Below are 16,294 nucleotides of genomic sequence, written 5' to 3' on the forward strand. Positions count from 1 at the left end.
GAAATCGGTGTGGTTTGGAGTTCCGACTAGACGCACGAAGCAAAGCTCCCGCTCCCCAACGCGCATCAAGCTTGGCGCTGTTTTGAACGTCACCCGTGGTCCTGAACCACATCTTTCCCCTCCAACACGTCCTGTCGATGGCGCCTTCCGCCAAACTGTTCCATAAATCTCCACCATCGCCGGCTTAGCTCCTCGACATGTCTTCACCCAACAACCCACGACCGACCATCATGAAGCTAAAGCTCAACTCGGGACCCCGGCCTGCGCCGTCTGGCACCTCTGAAGCTTCAGCACAATCGCCGTCCGTCCAAACTCCCTCGGCGCAGACGCCTGGTGGCGGCAACAAGATCAAGATCAAATGGGGAGGTCAATCCGCGCAAAACACACCCATCAGCGAGAATCCACCATCAGCACCGCAGCCTCCAGGATCCCAACCACCAGCCAAACCGAAGCGCAAATACACCAAAAAGGCCGACAAGGAAAAGGGCACTGCGCCCGGTCCCGCTGCTGCTATCAAGCCCACAAGCCCTACGGCGTCTCGCAAGAGGAAAAAGGAAGAGGGAGAAGATGGCGCCGCGGGCTCGGCCAAGAAGTCGAAGCCGGCGCTGTCGCTCAAGACGGGCGCTGCCGCCGCCGCCGCGACCAAAATGTCCTTCAAGATTCGCAACACGCAGCCAAAGACTCCTATCCCCACGAGAATCAAGGTCAAGCACGCGGGCAAGCCACCGCCCCGGTTGCCAGGATACGGCTACGACAGCGAGGACGACGAAGCCGAGGAGGACCCCGCCATTGAGCATGCCTTTATATTGCGCATGATGCCCGGTCCGGACTGTGACTACCTCGCCAAAGCCATCAGCGAGAAGAAGGTCGGCGTCCCGCTCAAGGAAGGCGGCGCAGATGTCTCGTTTCGGTTTTTCGACAGGGAGGGGCGGAGGGCTTGCGTCATAATACGGGGAAGTTACTACGCGGCGTCGCTGCTCGACTTGCCGTGCGTGGTTGAGGGGATGAAGAGCTGGGAGCGCAAGGGTGCGTGGTACAAGACTACAGACATTTGCCAGCTTCTGCTGGTATGGGCAAAGGTGGACAGCGAAGAAGACGCAAAAAAGAGGCCGTTGCCCAAGGACATTGATGACAAGACATGGCAATACCCCCACGGTCTCACGCCTCCCATGCACTACGTACGCAAGCGCCGCTTCCGTCCGCGTGTGGCTCGCCACGTCATCGACGCCGTGGAAGAAGAACTCGAAAGACTGCTGGCAGCAGACAAGCAAGCCAAAGAAGGCGGCGGCGAATCGACCTACGAGCTCGTCGACCCAAACAAGCCAGACGAGGCCGAAGAAGAGGCCAGCATGATGGAGGAGATGCTGGCGCAGCACGACCAATCCGGCGGCTTGGCGGACGAGTACGGCGCCCTTTTCGACGCCGAGGGCGAGGACGACGTCGACGCCGCCGCCCTAACGGCTCTGATGGAGCAGCAGCTCGAAGCCGAAGACGAGCCCGTCGCTAGCGTCGAGGCGCCGCCGACGGCCAACGACATTGACGCTGCCCACGTCGTGGCTACGCAAGCCCTCGGAGGCGACGCTGCCGAAGCCAGCACGCCCGTGGCCGAGACGCCAGGCGCGTCGGCAGCAGGCGGCGACACGGAGCACGACGAGGCGTCGTCGGGATCGGACGCCGACGATGACGACGAGGACGAAATCGACGAGGCGGCGCTGGCGGCGCAGGAGGAGAGGGCGCAGCTCCGCGAGGAGGTGGCCGACCTCCAGCGCGAGGTCGACGTCGCAAGGCAGCAGATGGAGCGCCAGAACAACCCGCTGCTCAAGGGTCGCCTGATGGCCAAGGTTAAGAGCCTGCAGAGCGATTTGGAGCTCAAGAAGGCCAGTCTGGGCGAGGACGATGAGTAGCGAGGTTGATTAATGGTGACGACGGGGCGCGGAAGGAAGGCTGTTGGTTTGAAGCGGCGGTGTATACCCTTTTCGAATGATGGAGGCTCTTCGAGCATCTTCACATGGGCACGGCGTTGGGGGAATGGCTCGGACTCGAGACTTATAGGGTTCAGGAGCAACCCGGCATCAATGATTGAATCTTATTAACCCTCTATCCTGTTTCTACTAGTCGTGAATATCCAGAACTGTGATCAAATTTCGCTTTTACTATGTACACTTCGTAGGTCTCATCATTCATTTCCAACCACCAAGAGTCTACATCTTTGCAGCCTTGGATCCAGTGGGCTCGCCTATGAGGTTCAAAAAGGCCTGGTGGACATGCTCAGTCAGGTCGCTGGCCTGCAACGCCCTGCCCTTCTCCTTGAACGCCAACCGCGAGGCCTCTCTCGTAATGGAACTTCCACCATACGCCGCCAGGGCCAGCAGCTCGCTCGCGCTCAAGTCACCCTCGTGGTCCCAAATACCGTCCAAATACGCCTTGCGCCACGCCAAAAACGTCGCCAGACTGCCCGTCAGGGTGTCGCCCTGGCCACCGCTCCTCTTCAAGCCGCCCTCGCCGTCATCCACGAGGGTAAAGTCGCCATTGGAGATGTAGTCACAGGCGCCCTTTTGCACAATCAAGACGCCGCCGAAGGCGTGGGCGAGCTTCTCGCACAGCCTGCTCGGATCGCCGCTGCTCACGTCGATGCCCTTGCTCTTTGCCAGCCGCCCAAACTCGACCACGTTGGGCGTCAGGATGCACTCCGTGCAGCCCTGCACCAGCTCCGGCCGCGTCTGCGCCAGGTACAGCCCGTCGGCGTCGAGCACGAAGGGCATGTTGCGCGCGCGCGCCTCCTTGATGACCGCCGCGCACGTGTCTTGCATCAGCTGGTCGCGCCCGAGCCCCGGCCCGATGACGACGACGTGAAGCCGTGAGAGCATCGAGATGACTTGTTCGCTGACGCTGGAGGCCGTTTCGTTGGCCGACGCGTGGTGCGATTGCCGCATGTACGGGTGCACCATCAGGTTGGGCGAGTAGGTTTTGATGACGGCGCCCGCGCCGGGCTCGCAGATGACGTGCGACTGGTGCGGGCCGGCCGGCTTGTCAGTATATTTGATTCCAGATAATGCTACTGAGAGGTACTGTGTGTCGACGTACCATGTCTGCGCCCAGCTTTGCTGATGCCATGGCCGAGAAGTAGGGTGCGCCGGTGTAGTCTTCACTGCCGCCGATGACGGCCACGCGCCCCAATTGGCCTTGAAAGCTTGTCAGTGTGGGTGTCAATGACGGAGAGGGGACAAGCTCACCTTTGTGGAAGCTCTCGAGCATGGGAGGGACCATCTTTTGCACTTTCGACAGGAGCTCCTTTCTTGATGTGGCGGCCGCCATGGTTGTTGCTGTTTTACGAGTTGAATGCACGCAATGGGATTGATTGTCAATGGAGATTGATGGGGATCCGGATCGTATGCTGTAGTTAAGGTAGCACAAGATGCTTGGAAAGGGCACAAGATGCTTGGAAAGGGCGCAAGCTTGAAGTTGCACAGTTGAAGTTGAAGGCGGAAGTCGCATGGATGGAGCTTCCGGACTGGTAATACCCACGTCATAGCCTGCGGCGGGGCATGAGGCAAGCCACAGTGTGGCGTCTTCAACATCCTCACAAGTTCACGACACCATATCAGTCCAGCTTCACAAGAGTTTTCCTCATGTCAACGCGCATGTGATTTTGATTCTATGACTATGCGAATCAAGAGCCTTTTCCGAGCTCATGCGAGTCCATCTTGATTGGTTTCGCCCAACATCAATCCGGTGGACAATGGTTAAACCAAACGCCCGAACCAAGCCAACCGGTCGCCATTGTGAGTACCGTTTTCCATTAATCAAGCCCGCGATTCAATCCTCCCATGACAATCAGACGGGACAAGATCGGTATTTCCAACAGCGTCCGTTCGCTCAAAACCCCCCCAAAACGTCGTCGGTCGATCGAATTGGCTCAACGAGTCGGAGAAAAGGGCAAGACGCCGCGCTTCCTGAGGTCGCTCCTGAAGCCGACGCGCCAGTTGCCCGAGACGAGGTCGTCGAGCTTGCGCTCCAAGACGCGGCGCTGGTTGTTGATGTGGGTGGAGTTCTTCTTGACGACCTGCAGCGCAATGTCGTACTCGTCCGAGCCGCCGCTGCCGCTGAAGTCGAGGACAGGCTTCTGGATGGGGCCCTTGAGGATGAGGGGCTTGGGCTTGAGCTTGGCCGAATCGAAGAGCTGGGGCTGCGAGATGTGGCGCGAGATGCGGGGGACGTCGACGTCGATGTTGATGGACTGCTGCTCCTTGGGCGCTTCGGTGATGTTGTCGGTCAGCTTGTCAGGACCATCGCAGCAGCAGACGGCGGAGTCGGCGCGAGTGTCGGTCTTGACAGTGTCGTGCTTGTCGTGACCTAAGGCCTAGTTGTTAGAATCATGGTAGTCGTGACCTGGAGTCTTCTTACCATCGTTCTTCTCACGAGCTGAGTTCTCCTTGCAGCAACCTTCGTGCTTGTCGAAGGCCGACACCTCCATGTAAGCGTCGTCGTCCTTGCCCTTGCCCTTGCCCATCTTCCTCTTGACGTCAGCGACGAACGAAGTGAGATGGCAGAACTCCAAAACAGCCTGGCGACGGGCCTGCCACTTGGTCTGGCTAGCCTCCTTCTGCTCGCGCTTCTTGGCCAGCTCGCGGTGGCGCTCAAGGAACTGCTCGAGAATGTTGGAGTACATGAGCATGTCGTCATACTTCTTCATGGTGCCCTTGATGGCGTCGGCGAGGAACCACATCTTCTCAATGTCCAGCTCGTTGATCTCGCGGCGGTCATCGATTTCAATGTGCAGGAGGTGGATGAGCTTGGAGGCAGAGTGGAGCTGCCCGCGCAGCTGCTCTTCGATCGCTTTCTGGTCTTCGGGCGACTCTTCGTTGGACAAGTCATAGTACTCGGTCGCAGCAGATTGGCGGTTGGCGCAGTGCTCCTCGAAGTTGGGGCACGAGGTGGGCTGCGGCATGGGAATGGGAGCGGGCTTGGAAGACATTTTCGTGTCGCTGAGAATCTTCTCGGCGGGGTGATGGTGTGGAGTCTCGGCGTGAAGAAATGTGTGGAGTCTCGGCGTGGTGTAGGAGAGGTTTGGAGTTGGAGTTGGAGGCGCACTCTGGCCGGTCGACGAAGGCAGGACAAACAACAAGCGACGCATTCACATCGATTTAAGCGAGCTTGTAAAGTGAAGTGAATGAACGGCCTGTGAATCTTTTAGCCCTTATCTAGAATAAACAAGTGATTAGGGTCACTTGCTCACCTTTCCCTTAAATGACCTGGCGAGTTCTACCCACTCCCCAAACAGGAATACGAAACAGTAGGCCATAAAAGAAATATCGACTCTAAGGCAGTGTAGAGGTGCTTGAATGCTCCTCGTAGGTTTCCACCTCCGCATCCAACCACCCAAGTCTTCAGGCGATGAGGCACCCGGATACTCCCTGAACATGCACAACTTGCCTTTGTGGTTCTTACCTTGTGCAGAGCCGCATGACTTGAGTATGAAATCTTGAACATCTTCTTCCCCACCTTGACGACGTGCACAGCAACTTGACATCACGGACTAGGAAATGGGCTTGGGAACAATAACGAAATTGCGCTTAACTACTGGCTAGTACCACCCGACCCGTCGCCACGTGCTTAAGAGCTGGTGTATCAACAGCAGAGACAAAGGAAATGGGTGATGCAGTGGATGTGGTTTGAGGTGGTCTCGAGAATGCACTAGAGGTCTTTCCTACGTAGGAGCAGCCATTTGGAAATCACCATGCTCTATTATACATCTCTAAAACGTCACCTTCATCAGCGACGTTCTAACCGGTGGGACTTTTGTGCTTAGAACGTACTCCTTTAGAGCCTTCCATTTAAGCGACGAAGCTCTTGGTGAACTCCCTGATGACATCCCTCAGCCTGTTCTCGAGGTCCTTGCTCAGAGCACCCTCGCGGTCAATGGTGGCGAGCAGGTCAGACTCGTTGGTCTTCATGTGGGACAGAATGTCGGCCTCCCACTGGAGAATCTTGCTGACGGGGACGTTGTCGAGGAAACCGTTGACACCAGCGAAGATGAGGGGAACCATCTCGTTGACGGCCATGGGAGTGTACTGCTTCTGCTTGAGCAGCTCAGTCAGACGCTCACCACGGTTGAGGGTCTGCTTGGTGGCAGCGTCCAGGTCGGAACCGAACTGGGCGAAGGCAGCAACTTCACGGTACTGGGCCAAGAAGAGCTTGAGCGAACCAGCGACTTGCTTCATGGCCTTGAGCTGGGCAGCGGAACCGACACGCGAGACGGAAAGACCGACGTTGATGGCGGGGCGGACACCCTTGTAGAACAGCTCGGACTCCAAGAAGATCTGGCCGTCGGTGATGGAAATGACGTTGGTGGGAATGTAGGCAGACACGTCACCACCCTGGGTCTCAATGATGGGAAGGGCAGTCAGGGAACCACCGCCGTGCTTGTCGCTAAGCTTGGCGGCACGCTCGAGAAGACGAGAGTGGAGGTAGAAAACGCTGTAGAAATTAGAAGGAGCCTTTCCAAACGCTCTGGATCCACTTACTCGCCGGGGTAGGCCTCACGTCCGGGGGGACGACGGAGCAGCAGAGACATTTGACGGTAGGCAACGGCCTGTTTGGAAAGGTCATCGTAGATGATGACGGCGTGCTTTCCGTTGTCACGGAACCACTCCCCCATAGAACTTCGAGGTACGTCAGCGGGAGTTCGTATGTTCAGGGAGTCATCATATCACGTACCATCCAGTGAAGGGAGCAATGTACTGCAGGGGAGCGGCCTCGGAGGCGGTGGCGGCAACGACGACGGAGTACTTCATGGCGTCGTTCTCCTCAAGAGTCTTGACGAGCTGGGCGACGGTGGAACGCTTCTGACCAACGGCGACGTAGACGCAGTAGAGCTTCTTGGTCTCGTCGTTGGTGGTGTTCCACCTCTTCTGGTTGAGCATGGCGTCGAGAGCGACGGCAGTCTTACCAGTCTGACGGTCACCAATGATCAACTCACGCTGACCACGGCCAATGGGAACCATGGCGTCGACGGACTTGAGACCAGTCTGGACGGGCTGGTTGACGGAACGACGGGGAAGGATACCGGGAGCCTTGAGCTGGGCACGGCGCTTCTCGGTGGTCTTGATGGGGCCCTTGCCGTCAATGGGGTTTCCAAGAGCGTCGACAACACGGCCGAGAAGCTCAGGGCCGACAGGAACGTCGACCTGTGTAAACAATTAGTCTCGCGAGCTGAGATACGTCATTGGAGCTCCAGAAACGTACAATCTCGCCCGTACGCTTGACGGTCTCACCCTCCTTGACGAGACGGTCAGAACCGAAGAGCACGACACCGACCTGGCCGGCCTCGAGGTTCATGCACATGCCCTTGACGCCGGAGGCGAACCTGGAAAGCTGTCAATTGATGGATGCCGCGTGTCCCAAACGCGGTGGTACTTACTCGACGAGCTCCTCGGCCTGGACATTGCTCATGCCGTGGACGCGAGCAATACCGTCACTGTAAACCAGGTGTCAGACAAGCTCTGATGATTCCCAATGCGCATTCGTCGTCGAAATTGATGTTGTTGGCAAGGGAGCGTACCCGACGGAAAGAACGCGGCCGGTCTCGGCGAGGCCAGCCTCCTCCTGCACACCGCGGATCCTCTGCTCGAGGATGGAGGAGACCTCAGTGGGAGCAGCCTTGGCGTCGGAAGCATAGCTGCGGAGGCCGTTGGAGGCAGCGTTAAAGAGAGCGGGGGTGGTACGGGTCTATTGAGGTTGCGCGGAAAAATCGTCAGCGCTCGGTTCCTGCGAAGAGCTCCAGCGCATTGCAGCGTCGCGGCCACAGCGCCAATTCGGGGTCCCTTGGATCGGAAAGGACAGAGGAAAGGTCCAAGAAGCTTCGTTCGATAACGCATGGCGCAGAGAGACGTGGCGGCGATGGGATTGATGGACTTACCGAAGCAATTCTGCCAGCGGCAGAGATTGCCCCGACGGTGCGGGTGGACTGTCTGAGGGCGTTCCTGAACATGGCTGCTTGCTCAGGTAGCTTCGTTCGATAGCACTGCTATCAATTGAGATTGAAGCAGGGGGAGGTGAGGGGAGAGTGGTGCTCGGTGGGATGGAGCTCTTGGTGGAAGAGGACGAAGGACCCGAGCCTCCTCTCAACTTCGCACTGCCGCTAGTCCGCTTAAGTAAAGCGCCAAGCGTCCGAACATTGCGGTCATCGGCATCAACGGGACCGAGACAACAACCACAACTACTTTTCCTATTTAACTAAATCATTACAGTGTAACTACTTCTTCACTGTCCGGCTTTTTCGACCGCTCTTCTTCCTAGTCCCATCTGCTGTGCTCTCGGCCACTCTACCTATTCTCCTCCTCGGACGAGCAAAGCATTTACCCGGCTGCAACGGCGCTTATGCAGGTTGCGCTCGAGTGCGTGCAAACATGCTGACTGTCGACTGACACCTGGGGGCCATCCAAAAGACCACTAGCGTCGGTTTCAATTTGGATCGGTTCTCATCGTATGCCACTTTCAAAGCATCGAAAAACAATGCGCTTCCCGCCATCCAAGCTATGCTAAAGAATCCCCTCTGCTCAGCATTACCTACTTGGTGCTCCCGTTGGCTTTGCCATTTGTTGCTGCTTTCTTTTCCCGTTCCTCCTTGAACTTCTCCAGGTTCTTCGCTACGGCGCTGTCGATCCTGCCCTTCAGTTCGGGACGGTAGCCAAAGTAGAAGAGAACCTCCAGCCACACAAACAGGGGAGCCAGGAATAGCGCCTGGACAATGTTGTCGAGCAGAGCCGGAGCGCGTCCCTCGAACTTGCCGTGGCCGACGAATTGGGCAACCCACGAGAAAATGTGAAGACCTACGGCCCACCAGTTGGCCGTCGCACCGTATGTGGCCAGCAAGTGCTGCACACAGGCTGTACCCGCGAAGAGGAGCGGGGTGAGTAGTCCTCCAGCTACTGGCTCCATTAAAATGTATAGAAACGAATATAGGGCTGCGAACCCGGTGGCAGCATTAAGCGGGAGGTTCGGAACAGAAATGGCTTCTGGAAGGGCAACGGCCGGGGTATTGGCAAGCTGTGAGGCCATGTTAGACTTGATCAAGCTAACTTCAAGACAAGCAGGAACTCACAAATAGGAAGGCCGTCATCATGATAAGAGGGACGCAAGTGATGTGTACTCCAATATTGACCTGATTCGCCTGTTAATAATTTGCGCACAATGCTTTGAGCACGAGGTCGACATACTGGATTATGGTGATAGCTCCCATACTGTTGCTGTTAGCTCATGTCGCATGCGCAACTGGGACTGGTGGGGAGATGCGTACAAAGGTGAGCTGCTTCTCAAGATTCAGAGCCATGGTAAGGTGGGGCCTTGGACAAGTTGTTGGGACGGATGGGGAGAGGCGGCGAAGAGGGAACCCAGTCCAGGTAGGGTCAATAAATGGTCAGCGGCGGAGGAAGGGGAAGTTTATGTGTGGTGACCGAGGTGGAGTGTCAAGAGGAAGCTGCAGGCAACTGAAGGCCCGGCCGTAGGTTCGTCATGGAGCCGTCGGCTTCTTCCCCAGCCGCAGCTCCCCGTGCCGTCACATGTGCCCGCGCAAATATTCCTCAATCCAAACTCAACACCAACGTCTTTCTCGCCGACTCGACTCTTGCGTGTTCCGCCGCGCCCGTGCCCAGACGCGCTGCTCCGCCATCGCGTGTTCCGTCGTTTCCACTGCGGCCTTGTTCGACTGCGGGCTGTGCGAGTCGCCCGTCCGCCCCAGCAGGCGCGTCGTCGGCCTTGACCAGATGCCCGTGGGAAGAGCTCCGTCTACAGTTCAGCTCCGCCTCTAGACCACCACGCCTGTTACTATTTCGACCGCCCTGAGTCCCCGCGGTCCTCGGTCGACCATCGCCGCCTGTGCGCCGCAAGCCCCTCCACATTCAACGATTTCGCGCCCTCCTCCTCTTTCGTCTGCTCCGCCATCGACGTTCAAGCACCCTCGTCGCCAAAGCGCCCTACCACGCTACGCGCGTACCCTTCAACATGTTCTTCCTTCACGAGCTGGAGCGCACAATCACCCTGCATCCATCCTTCTTGGGTCCCAATGTGCACGAATACATCGAGGAGCGGTTAAAGCAAGATGTCGAGGGTATTCAGATTGAAAACTACTTCATCATCTGCGTCATGGACTCTCAAGACAAGTCGGAAGGGCGCGTGATGCCTGGCACTGGCTACATCGAATACAATGTCCACTTCAAGGCTATTGTGTGGCGACCATTCAAGGGCGAGATTGTAGGTTCAAAGGTGCCATTGTGAGATTGTGGCATTGACCGCCAAATAGATGGATGGAATCGTCACTGCGGTCCACGATTCGGGCTTCTTTGTGGAGATTGGCCCTCTCAATGGCTTCGTTGTCTCCAGCGTAAGTATTAGAGGTTCGAGATCTGAGGGGCCCAGGCGCTGACCCCAATCAGATGATCCCAAGCAACATCAGGTACGACGGCAACGCTACTCCTCCGCAGTGGACGAACAATGCCGATCAGGTCATTGAGAAGGGCACGCACGTTCGGGTCAAGGTCAAGGGTCTCCGCACCGAGATGGGCAACATGTACGCCATTGCAACCATCAAGGAGGACTACCTTGGGTAAGTTGAACATCATCCGCTCTCTCTGATCAATACTCATGCTGTAAATGCAGACCTCTCACGGAAAATGCGTAATTCTGAGGGCATGCCTACTGTTGGTTAGTTGAACAGGCGAAGCTCGCAAGCACTGATCCGATTTGGTCAAGCGTGAGGGTATCATTATATGGCACATGGGACGGGCCGGAGCCCTCAAACCAGAAGATTTGCCACAGGGCCAAAAGTTCCAGCGCCCTGAAAAAAGCAGTTAAAGCTGCACGAGCGCTCTGCATTTGGGGAGACATGATGATGCAAAACAATGGAGGCGGGAGGCCTTCCGACATGAGTCCGAAGCGACTATGCATGGCTGAGGACCATGAAGCAGCCGATTTGATAGAACACAAGCCAGATCGACAAGTTTTTCTGCTCCTTTGACGTGTCTTGTATGAGCGATTGATGGTCGGCCCGCAAGTAGTGATCAATAGCGGTCAATTCGGCGTGCCAATAAAGGGTTCTCTTGGCGTCGTTCCGAGGACGCCTGCACTCGTGTTTAACGGATACTATTAGTAGATGGTGGGCAATCCACCAATCTTGCATGCAGCTGCGGAGCGGAAACATTCCAGGACCTGATTATTCTCAGGCGAACCAGCAGCAGACTACCTAATGGCGGCTGCGCTAAATTAATTCTAGTGTCGTTGCCCACCTCACCCACGACCGTTTACCTACAACAACCGCCGAGAGACTCGCCATGCCCAAGGAGCACCCCCTCAACGACGAGGAGACGCAGCCACTTACAAAAGAAGTCGCCGACGCGCCGCGAGAATCCGACGACCAACCGCGCGGCTCTACGAGCACCGCGTCGACCACTTCGCTCGTCCTCGAGGGCTTGAACGGCGAGTACTCGAAGGCGCGCGCTTCCGAGCCGTACACGGACGCAAACAGCCCCAACAACGCCTCGCGAGAACAGGCGTTTGACATTGAAGATGGATACTACGGCGGCGTGCGACCCGCGGACAAAAAGCTGCGTCGCTGGTTATGGATCCTGGGCATAATATGCGCAGCGGGTTGGGCATTCGCATTGCTCGCCTTCATCTCCAAAGGCACCTACCACCATGCTTCGACCAAACCGCACGATCCGGCAGCTACGACCTCGAGAGGCTCGGGACGCAAAGTCAAGCTGGAAGAGGTGCTTCGCGGGTCCTGGAGCCCTACAAAACATTCGCTGGAATGGATCGCAGGGCCAAGTGGCGAAGATGGGCTGCTGCTGGAAAAGGGCGGCTCGCATGACAAGGGCTATTTGATTGCTGAAGACGTGCGCTATCGGGAGGTAAAGGAGGCCTCTGAGCACACGACGGTCCTCATGAAGAATGCGGGCTTCTACGTCGGGGAGAGGTGGGTGCAGCCGCAGGAAACGTGGCCGTCTGCGGATTTCAAAAAGGTTCTCGTCATGACGAACAGGGAGCACAACTGGAGACATTCCTTCTACGGAAAGTACTACATTTTTGACGTGGAATCGCAAACCGGCGAGGCTCTTGACCCCCAATTTCCGGACAGCAGGATACAGCTTGCAACATGGTCTCCGAACTCGGACGCAATCGTCTTTACGAGAGAGAGCAACATGTTTCTGCGCCGGCTGGATACTACCACTGTCACGAGAATCACGTCTGACGGAGGTCCCGATCTTTTCTATGGTGTGCCGGATTGGGTGTATGAGGAGGAAGTCTTTTCTGGCCGCGTTGCCACCTGGTGGTCCCAGGACGGCAACTACATTGCTTTTCTACGCACTGACGAGTCCATGGTTCCGACGTATCCTGTCCAATACTTTTTCTCCAGGCCTAGTGGTACGGAACCAAACGAGGGTGAAGAAGATTACCCTGAAGTCCGCGACATCAAGTACCCCAAGGCTGGAGCGCCGAATCCCATTGTCAACTTGCAGTTTTACGATGTCCAGAAGAACGAAGTCTTCTCCGTCAAGATTGCCAAAGATTTCCCCGACCTCGACCGCTTGATCACAGAAGTCGTCTGGGCCAAGAATGAACAGGTCTTGATCCGCGAGACCAACCGCGAGAGCGATATCCTCAAAATCAGTCTGGTTGATGTTCGTACTCGGACAGGAAACATTGTGCGTACTGAAGATGTTGCTGCACTTGACGGAGGATGGTTTGAAGTCAACCAAAAGACGACTTTTATCCCTGCGGATCCCGAAAATGGACGCCCGTACGATGGGTACATTGACATGATCATTCACAATGGTTATGATCACCTCGGCTACTTTACACCCATGAATGCGTCGAAGCCGGTTCTTTTGACCGAAGGCAACTGGGAAGTTGTTGACGGACCATCTGCAGTAGATCTCAAGAAAAACTACGTCTACTTCATTGCCACGCGCGAGAGCTCTATTCAGCGCCACGCCTATCGTGTCAATCTCGAAGGCGGCGCTTTTGAGGCTTTGACGGACACCAGCAAGGAGGGCTACCATGACGTCGAGTTCTCCACCGGCGCTGGCTACGCGCTCGTCTCCTACCAGGGGCCGAACATTCCGTGGCAGAAGATCATCAGTACGCCCAGTTCCTCCTCGTCCTACACGAGTGTTGTCGAAGAAAACCCAAGACTGGCAGAGATGGCACGGAAGCACGAGCTGCCACTCATGGTCTACTCCACCTTCAAGGTCGACGACCTGGATCTGAACATTGTCGAGAGACGGCCCCCTCACTTTGACTCCAACAAGCAATACCCCGTTCTGTTCTTCCTTTACAACGGTCCTGGCAGCCAGCAAGTCACCAAGAAGTTCTCGGTCGACTTCCAAGCCTACGTTGCCTCCGCACTCGGCTACATCGTTGTGACCGTGGACGGACGCGGGACGGGCTTCATCGGCCGCAAAGGTCGCTGCGTCGTGCGCGGCAACCTCGGCCACTACGAATCGACGGACCAGATCCTCGTCGCCAAGATGTTCCGGGAGAAGAGCTACGTCGACGCCAACCGCATTGCCATCTGGGGCTGGAGCTACGGTGGCTTCATGACGCTCAAGACGCTGGAGCAGGACGCGGGCGAGACGTTCAAGTACGGCATGGCCGTGGCGCCCGTGACTGACTGGCGGTACTACGACAGCATCTACACGGAGCGCTACATGCACACGCCGCAGCACAACGCCAAGGGCTACGACCACGTCGCCATCCGCAACGCCACAGCGCTGGCCCAGAACGTCCGCTTCCTCGTCATGCACGGCGTCGCCGACGACAACGTCCACTTCCAGAACAGCCTGGCCCTCCTGGATCGCCTCGACCTGGCGCGCGTCGAGAATTACGATGTCCACGTCTTCCCCGATTCCGACCACAGCATCTACTTTCACAATGCCAACAGGATCGTCTACGATAGTAAGTCTTTTCTTCTTCTCCACTTGCTTCGTCTTCTCGACTTGTTTCGCTAACCATTTTTTCCTCCCTCAGAGCTGAGCAACTGGCTCATCAATGCCTTCAACGGCGAATGGCTCAAGACAGCCAATCCCAAACCTTTGCAAGAAATCGACGGCATCACGCATCGCAGGTGATGAGTGCGCAAACGGTGTTGTCGACAGCAAGAGGGAGGGCATCGGAGAAAGTAGAATGCCCTGAGAGTCGACGTTATTTTTTCCTTGGTTGTATCGGCTGTGGACAAGAGGGAGGTCATTGTTAGGATGGCAGGTGGATGAAAGCGAGGAGAGGCGGACAGCCAAGTCAGGCCATGTACGATCATATCATTATACCAACGACGTGAGAACTTTCTATCCCATATTACCCACCATCTGCTCTTGATCTTTGCGCCCCCGCCCCTAATTGGAATCTCGCCCCGCCATCTGCTGCTGCCTACTGATAGCCGAACCTGATTCCAACAAAATCTTGGAGCTGTCCTGCCGAAGCACAAGGCGGCAGTTGGGACTCACCCCATGCACGCGCCAGCAGAAGATCAACATGGCAGTTGCTCGAGAGTCGGGGTAAACCAGACACAAACGAGCAGAGCAGGCTTGCCCGCCCCCGTTCTGACTTGAATTACTTGAGCAGATGGGTGGTTTCAAGAGCACAGGAGATTGCAAAAGAAGCATCCAACTCCAAGGCGGTGCCGGGGGGCTGCTCGAAAGCTGTCCCCTCGGCAGCCATTCTTTCACATCGTCAATCTTTCATTTTTTTTTTTTTTTTGTGGCAAGGTGCTTCAATACCACCTGCTACAAACACGTCTTGACTTGGGTGATTTGGACACCAGCTTCGTGCCAAGCATCAACACTTGGTGTTGGAGTTCTGTTCGTCCCCTCATGTTGGGGGGGTGGACATGAATCACTCGGGTCAAACTTTCACATCTTCTATTTGCAATGGGCTGAGCTTTCAGGCAAGTGGCGTGTACCTGTGGAGGGCATGTAGGACCCCGATGGACGAGCGGATGGGAGCACGAACGAAAGACACCTTCCAGACATTGGGCCATTGCACTTGAGCAGAACAGAGCAACCTCCACAGCACTTCCACGGCAGCTGAGTAGTAGACGTCCCAACTGGCTTAGAGGTTGGTTGATATTTACTACCTTCGGGTTAAGGTTCGGGCATATGTTCGAATCCCACAGCTGTCACTTTTTGCTCTTTTGTTGTTTCGTGCTTTTTTGCCGAGCAAGTGGTGAGTGACTGAATTTTTTGGGATGCGTGCGGGTGGGTGAGGCAGGAGGCAGGTGGGCGGTGGGCGGTAGGTGGCCGTGGGCAGGCAGGCAGGCAGGCACTGCAGTCAGTGATGGGCTCCGATGCCATCCAAAACTCGACGGGACCCACGTTCAGCTGGGCGGATTGGGACGGCATGGTTTTGCAGACCAAGGGCCAATTTATTATCAATCAGTATCTTTTGATGGTGTTTGGGAGCGGAATGAAAAGTCGTGTTTGGTGAGACAGAAATTAAGATTGGGCGGCTCATCAAGGTACCATGGTACGCTGTGATACCATCTTTATGTGCAAACCATTGGATTGACTGAGAGAAGTGGGAGCGTGTTCGAGTTACCCATGTGTTTCACGAATTCCTCTCCCTGAATTACCACACGCCGTCGTTCGAAAGCAGAGAAAAAAGGCAGCTTTCCAACTTCGGTCAAGGCTGGTCATTCGCTGGCTGACTGGACGCGTAGGACGCGCAGGACCTCCAGGAAGGCGTCCACCCGCGCGCCTGCCGTGCGGTTGGCTGACTTTGGCCACAAGGCAGAGGAGAGAAAGAGAGAGGAAAGGACCCGTCTTACCCACGTTGATTGCGCAAGACAACGCACCGCCGACCCGGCAGCAAGAACAGAGCAGCCTTGTCCCCTTCCAAGTCAAGGGCGTGAGCATCTAGAAGCAAGAAGCACGGCGCTTGCACAAAGTAAACTCACACTGGCCGGCCTAGACCAGCGGCAAATCATCCATCGCGAGGTAGTCCTTTGCGCGGGAAACGCCCGCAGGCGTTTCGATTCGGCATGACTGGCGCGCGTCAGAAACGGAACGGGTCTTATCGAATGGACTTCCTGCTTCTGCTACGGCTGCTACTGCTGCTCTGGGAGCCGTCCCGCTGGGCGGCAGAGGACGCGGCGCCTCCCTTTTCGCCTCTTCCGTCGAGCCGCGAGCCCGCGCGGCTCCTTCTCCTGCGTCATATGCAGGCTAGCGAGATGAGTGCAGGGGGAGAAAGCTGATCTTCGGAGGCGATTGAAACGCGCGTATGTGCATAATGTATGCGAAGTTGG

The 16,294-nt window shown here is 56.5% G+C and overlaps 7 protein-coding genes across 7 annotated transcripts; 3 read left to right on the forward strand and 4 right to left on the reverse strand.

Moving 5' to 3' along the window:
* Nucleotides 1–99: 99 nt before the first annotated feature.
* BKA78DRAFT_326274 (TAFII55 protein conserved region-domain-containing protein) lies at nt 100–1,602 on the forward strand (the record flags this gene model as incomplete). Its single annotated transcript, XM_066889424.1, has 1 exon — nt 100–1,602. A coding segment is annotated over exon 1 (932 nt), but the record flags the coding sequence as incomplete, so codon positions are not given.
* A 450-nt stretch (nt 1,603–2,052) lies between these two features.
* On the reverse strand, nt 2,053–3,468 carry BKA78DRAFT_49310 (Ribokinase-like protein). The gene is made up of 3 exons (XM_066893270.1): nt 3,234–3,468; nt 3,085–3,182; nt 2,053–3,008 (listed from the first exon to the last, which is right to left on the reverse strand). Exons 1-3 carry the CDS (start codon nt 3,313–3,315, stop codon nt 2,202–2,204), a joined length of 987 nt encoding a protein of 328 aa, XP_066739036.1. The 5' UTR covers nt 3,316–3,468; the 3' UTR covers nt 2,053–2,201.
* Nucleotides 3,469–3,916: 448 nt separating this feature from the next.
* Nucleotides 3,917–4,975, reverse strand: BKA78DRAFT_299843 (uncharacterized protein; the record flags this gene model as incomplete). The annotated part of the gene is made up of 2 exons (XM_066887119.1): nt 3,917–4,353; nt 4,405–4,975. The coding sequence occupies 2 exons, from the start codon at nt 4,973–4,975 to the stop codon at nt 3,917–3,919; spliced, it is 1,008 nt and encodes a 335-aa protein (XP_066739037.1).
* An 859-nt stretch (nt 4,976–5,834) lies between these two features.
* BKA78DRAFT_259003 (ATP synthase-like protein subunit alpha) lies at nt 5,835–7,990 on the reverse strand (the record flags this gene model as incomplete). The annotated part of the gene is made up of 7 exons (XM_066885330.1): nt 5,835–6,477; nt 6,525–6,662; nt 6,718–7,187; nt 7,246–7,366; nt 7,421–7,477; nt 7,562–7,728; nt 7,919–7,990. The coding sequence occupies 7 exons, from the start codon at nt 7,988–7,990 to the stop codon at nt 5,835–5,837; spliced, it is 1,668 nt and encodes a 555-aa protein (XP_066739038.1).
* Nucleotides 7,991–8,403: 413 nt separating this feature from the next.
* BKA78DRAFT_49370 (uncharacterized protein) lies at nt 8,404–9,422 on the reverse strand. Its single transcript, XM_066893271.1, has 4 exons — nt 9,299–9,422; nt 9,219–9,242; nt 9,104–9,163; nt 8,404–9,048 (listed from the first exon to the last, which is right to left on the reverse strand). The coding sequence occupies exons 1-4, from the start codon at nt 9,329–9,331 to the stop codon at nt 8,569–8,571; spliced, it is 597 nt and encodes a 198-aa protein (XP_066739039.1). The 5' UTR covers nt 9,332–9,422; the 3' UTR covers nt 8,404–8,568.
* A 580-nt stretch (nt 9,423–10,002) lies between these two features.
* Nucleotides 10,003–10,678, forward strand: BKA78DRAFT_356996 (DNA-directed RNA polymerase II 19 kDa polypeptide; the record flags this gene model as incomplete). The annotated part of the gene is made up of 4 exons (XM_066892150.1): nt 10,003–10,251; nt 10,301–10,381; nt 10,434–10,603; nt 10,657–10,678. 4 exons carry the CDS (start codon nt 10,003–10,005, stop codon nt 10,676–10,678), a joined length of 522 nt encoding a protein of 173 aa, XP_066739040.1.
* A 487-nt stretch (nt 10,679–11,165) lies between these two features.
* Nucleotides 11,166–14,356, forward strand: BKA78DRAFT_326286 (putative dipeptidyl-aminopeptidase B). Its single transcript, XM_066889425.1, has 2 exons — nt 11,166–13,953; nt 14,026–14,356. Exons 1-2 carry the CDS (start codon nt 11,328–11,330, stop codon nt 14,124–14,126), a joined length of 2,727 nt encoding a protein of 908 aa, XP_066739041.1. The 5' UTR covers nt 11,166–11,327; the 3' UTR covers nt 14,127–14,356.
* The last annotated feature ends 1,938 nt before the right edge of the window (nt 14,357–16,294 follow it).

The sequence above is a fragment of the Phyllosticta capitalensis genome, assembly GCF_038381095.1.
Source record: "Phyllosticta capitalensis strain CBS 128856 chromosome Unknown BKA78scaffold_12, whole genome shotgun sequence".
NCBI classification, from domain to species: domain Eukaryota; kingdom Fungi; phylum Ascomycota; class Dothideomycetes; order Botryosphaeriales; family Phyllostictaceae; genus Phyllosticta; species Phyllosticta capitalensis.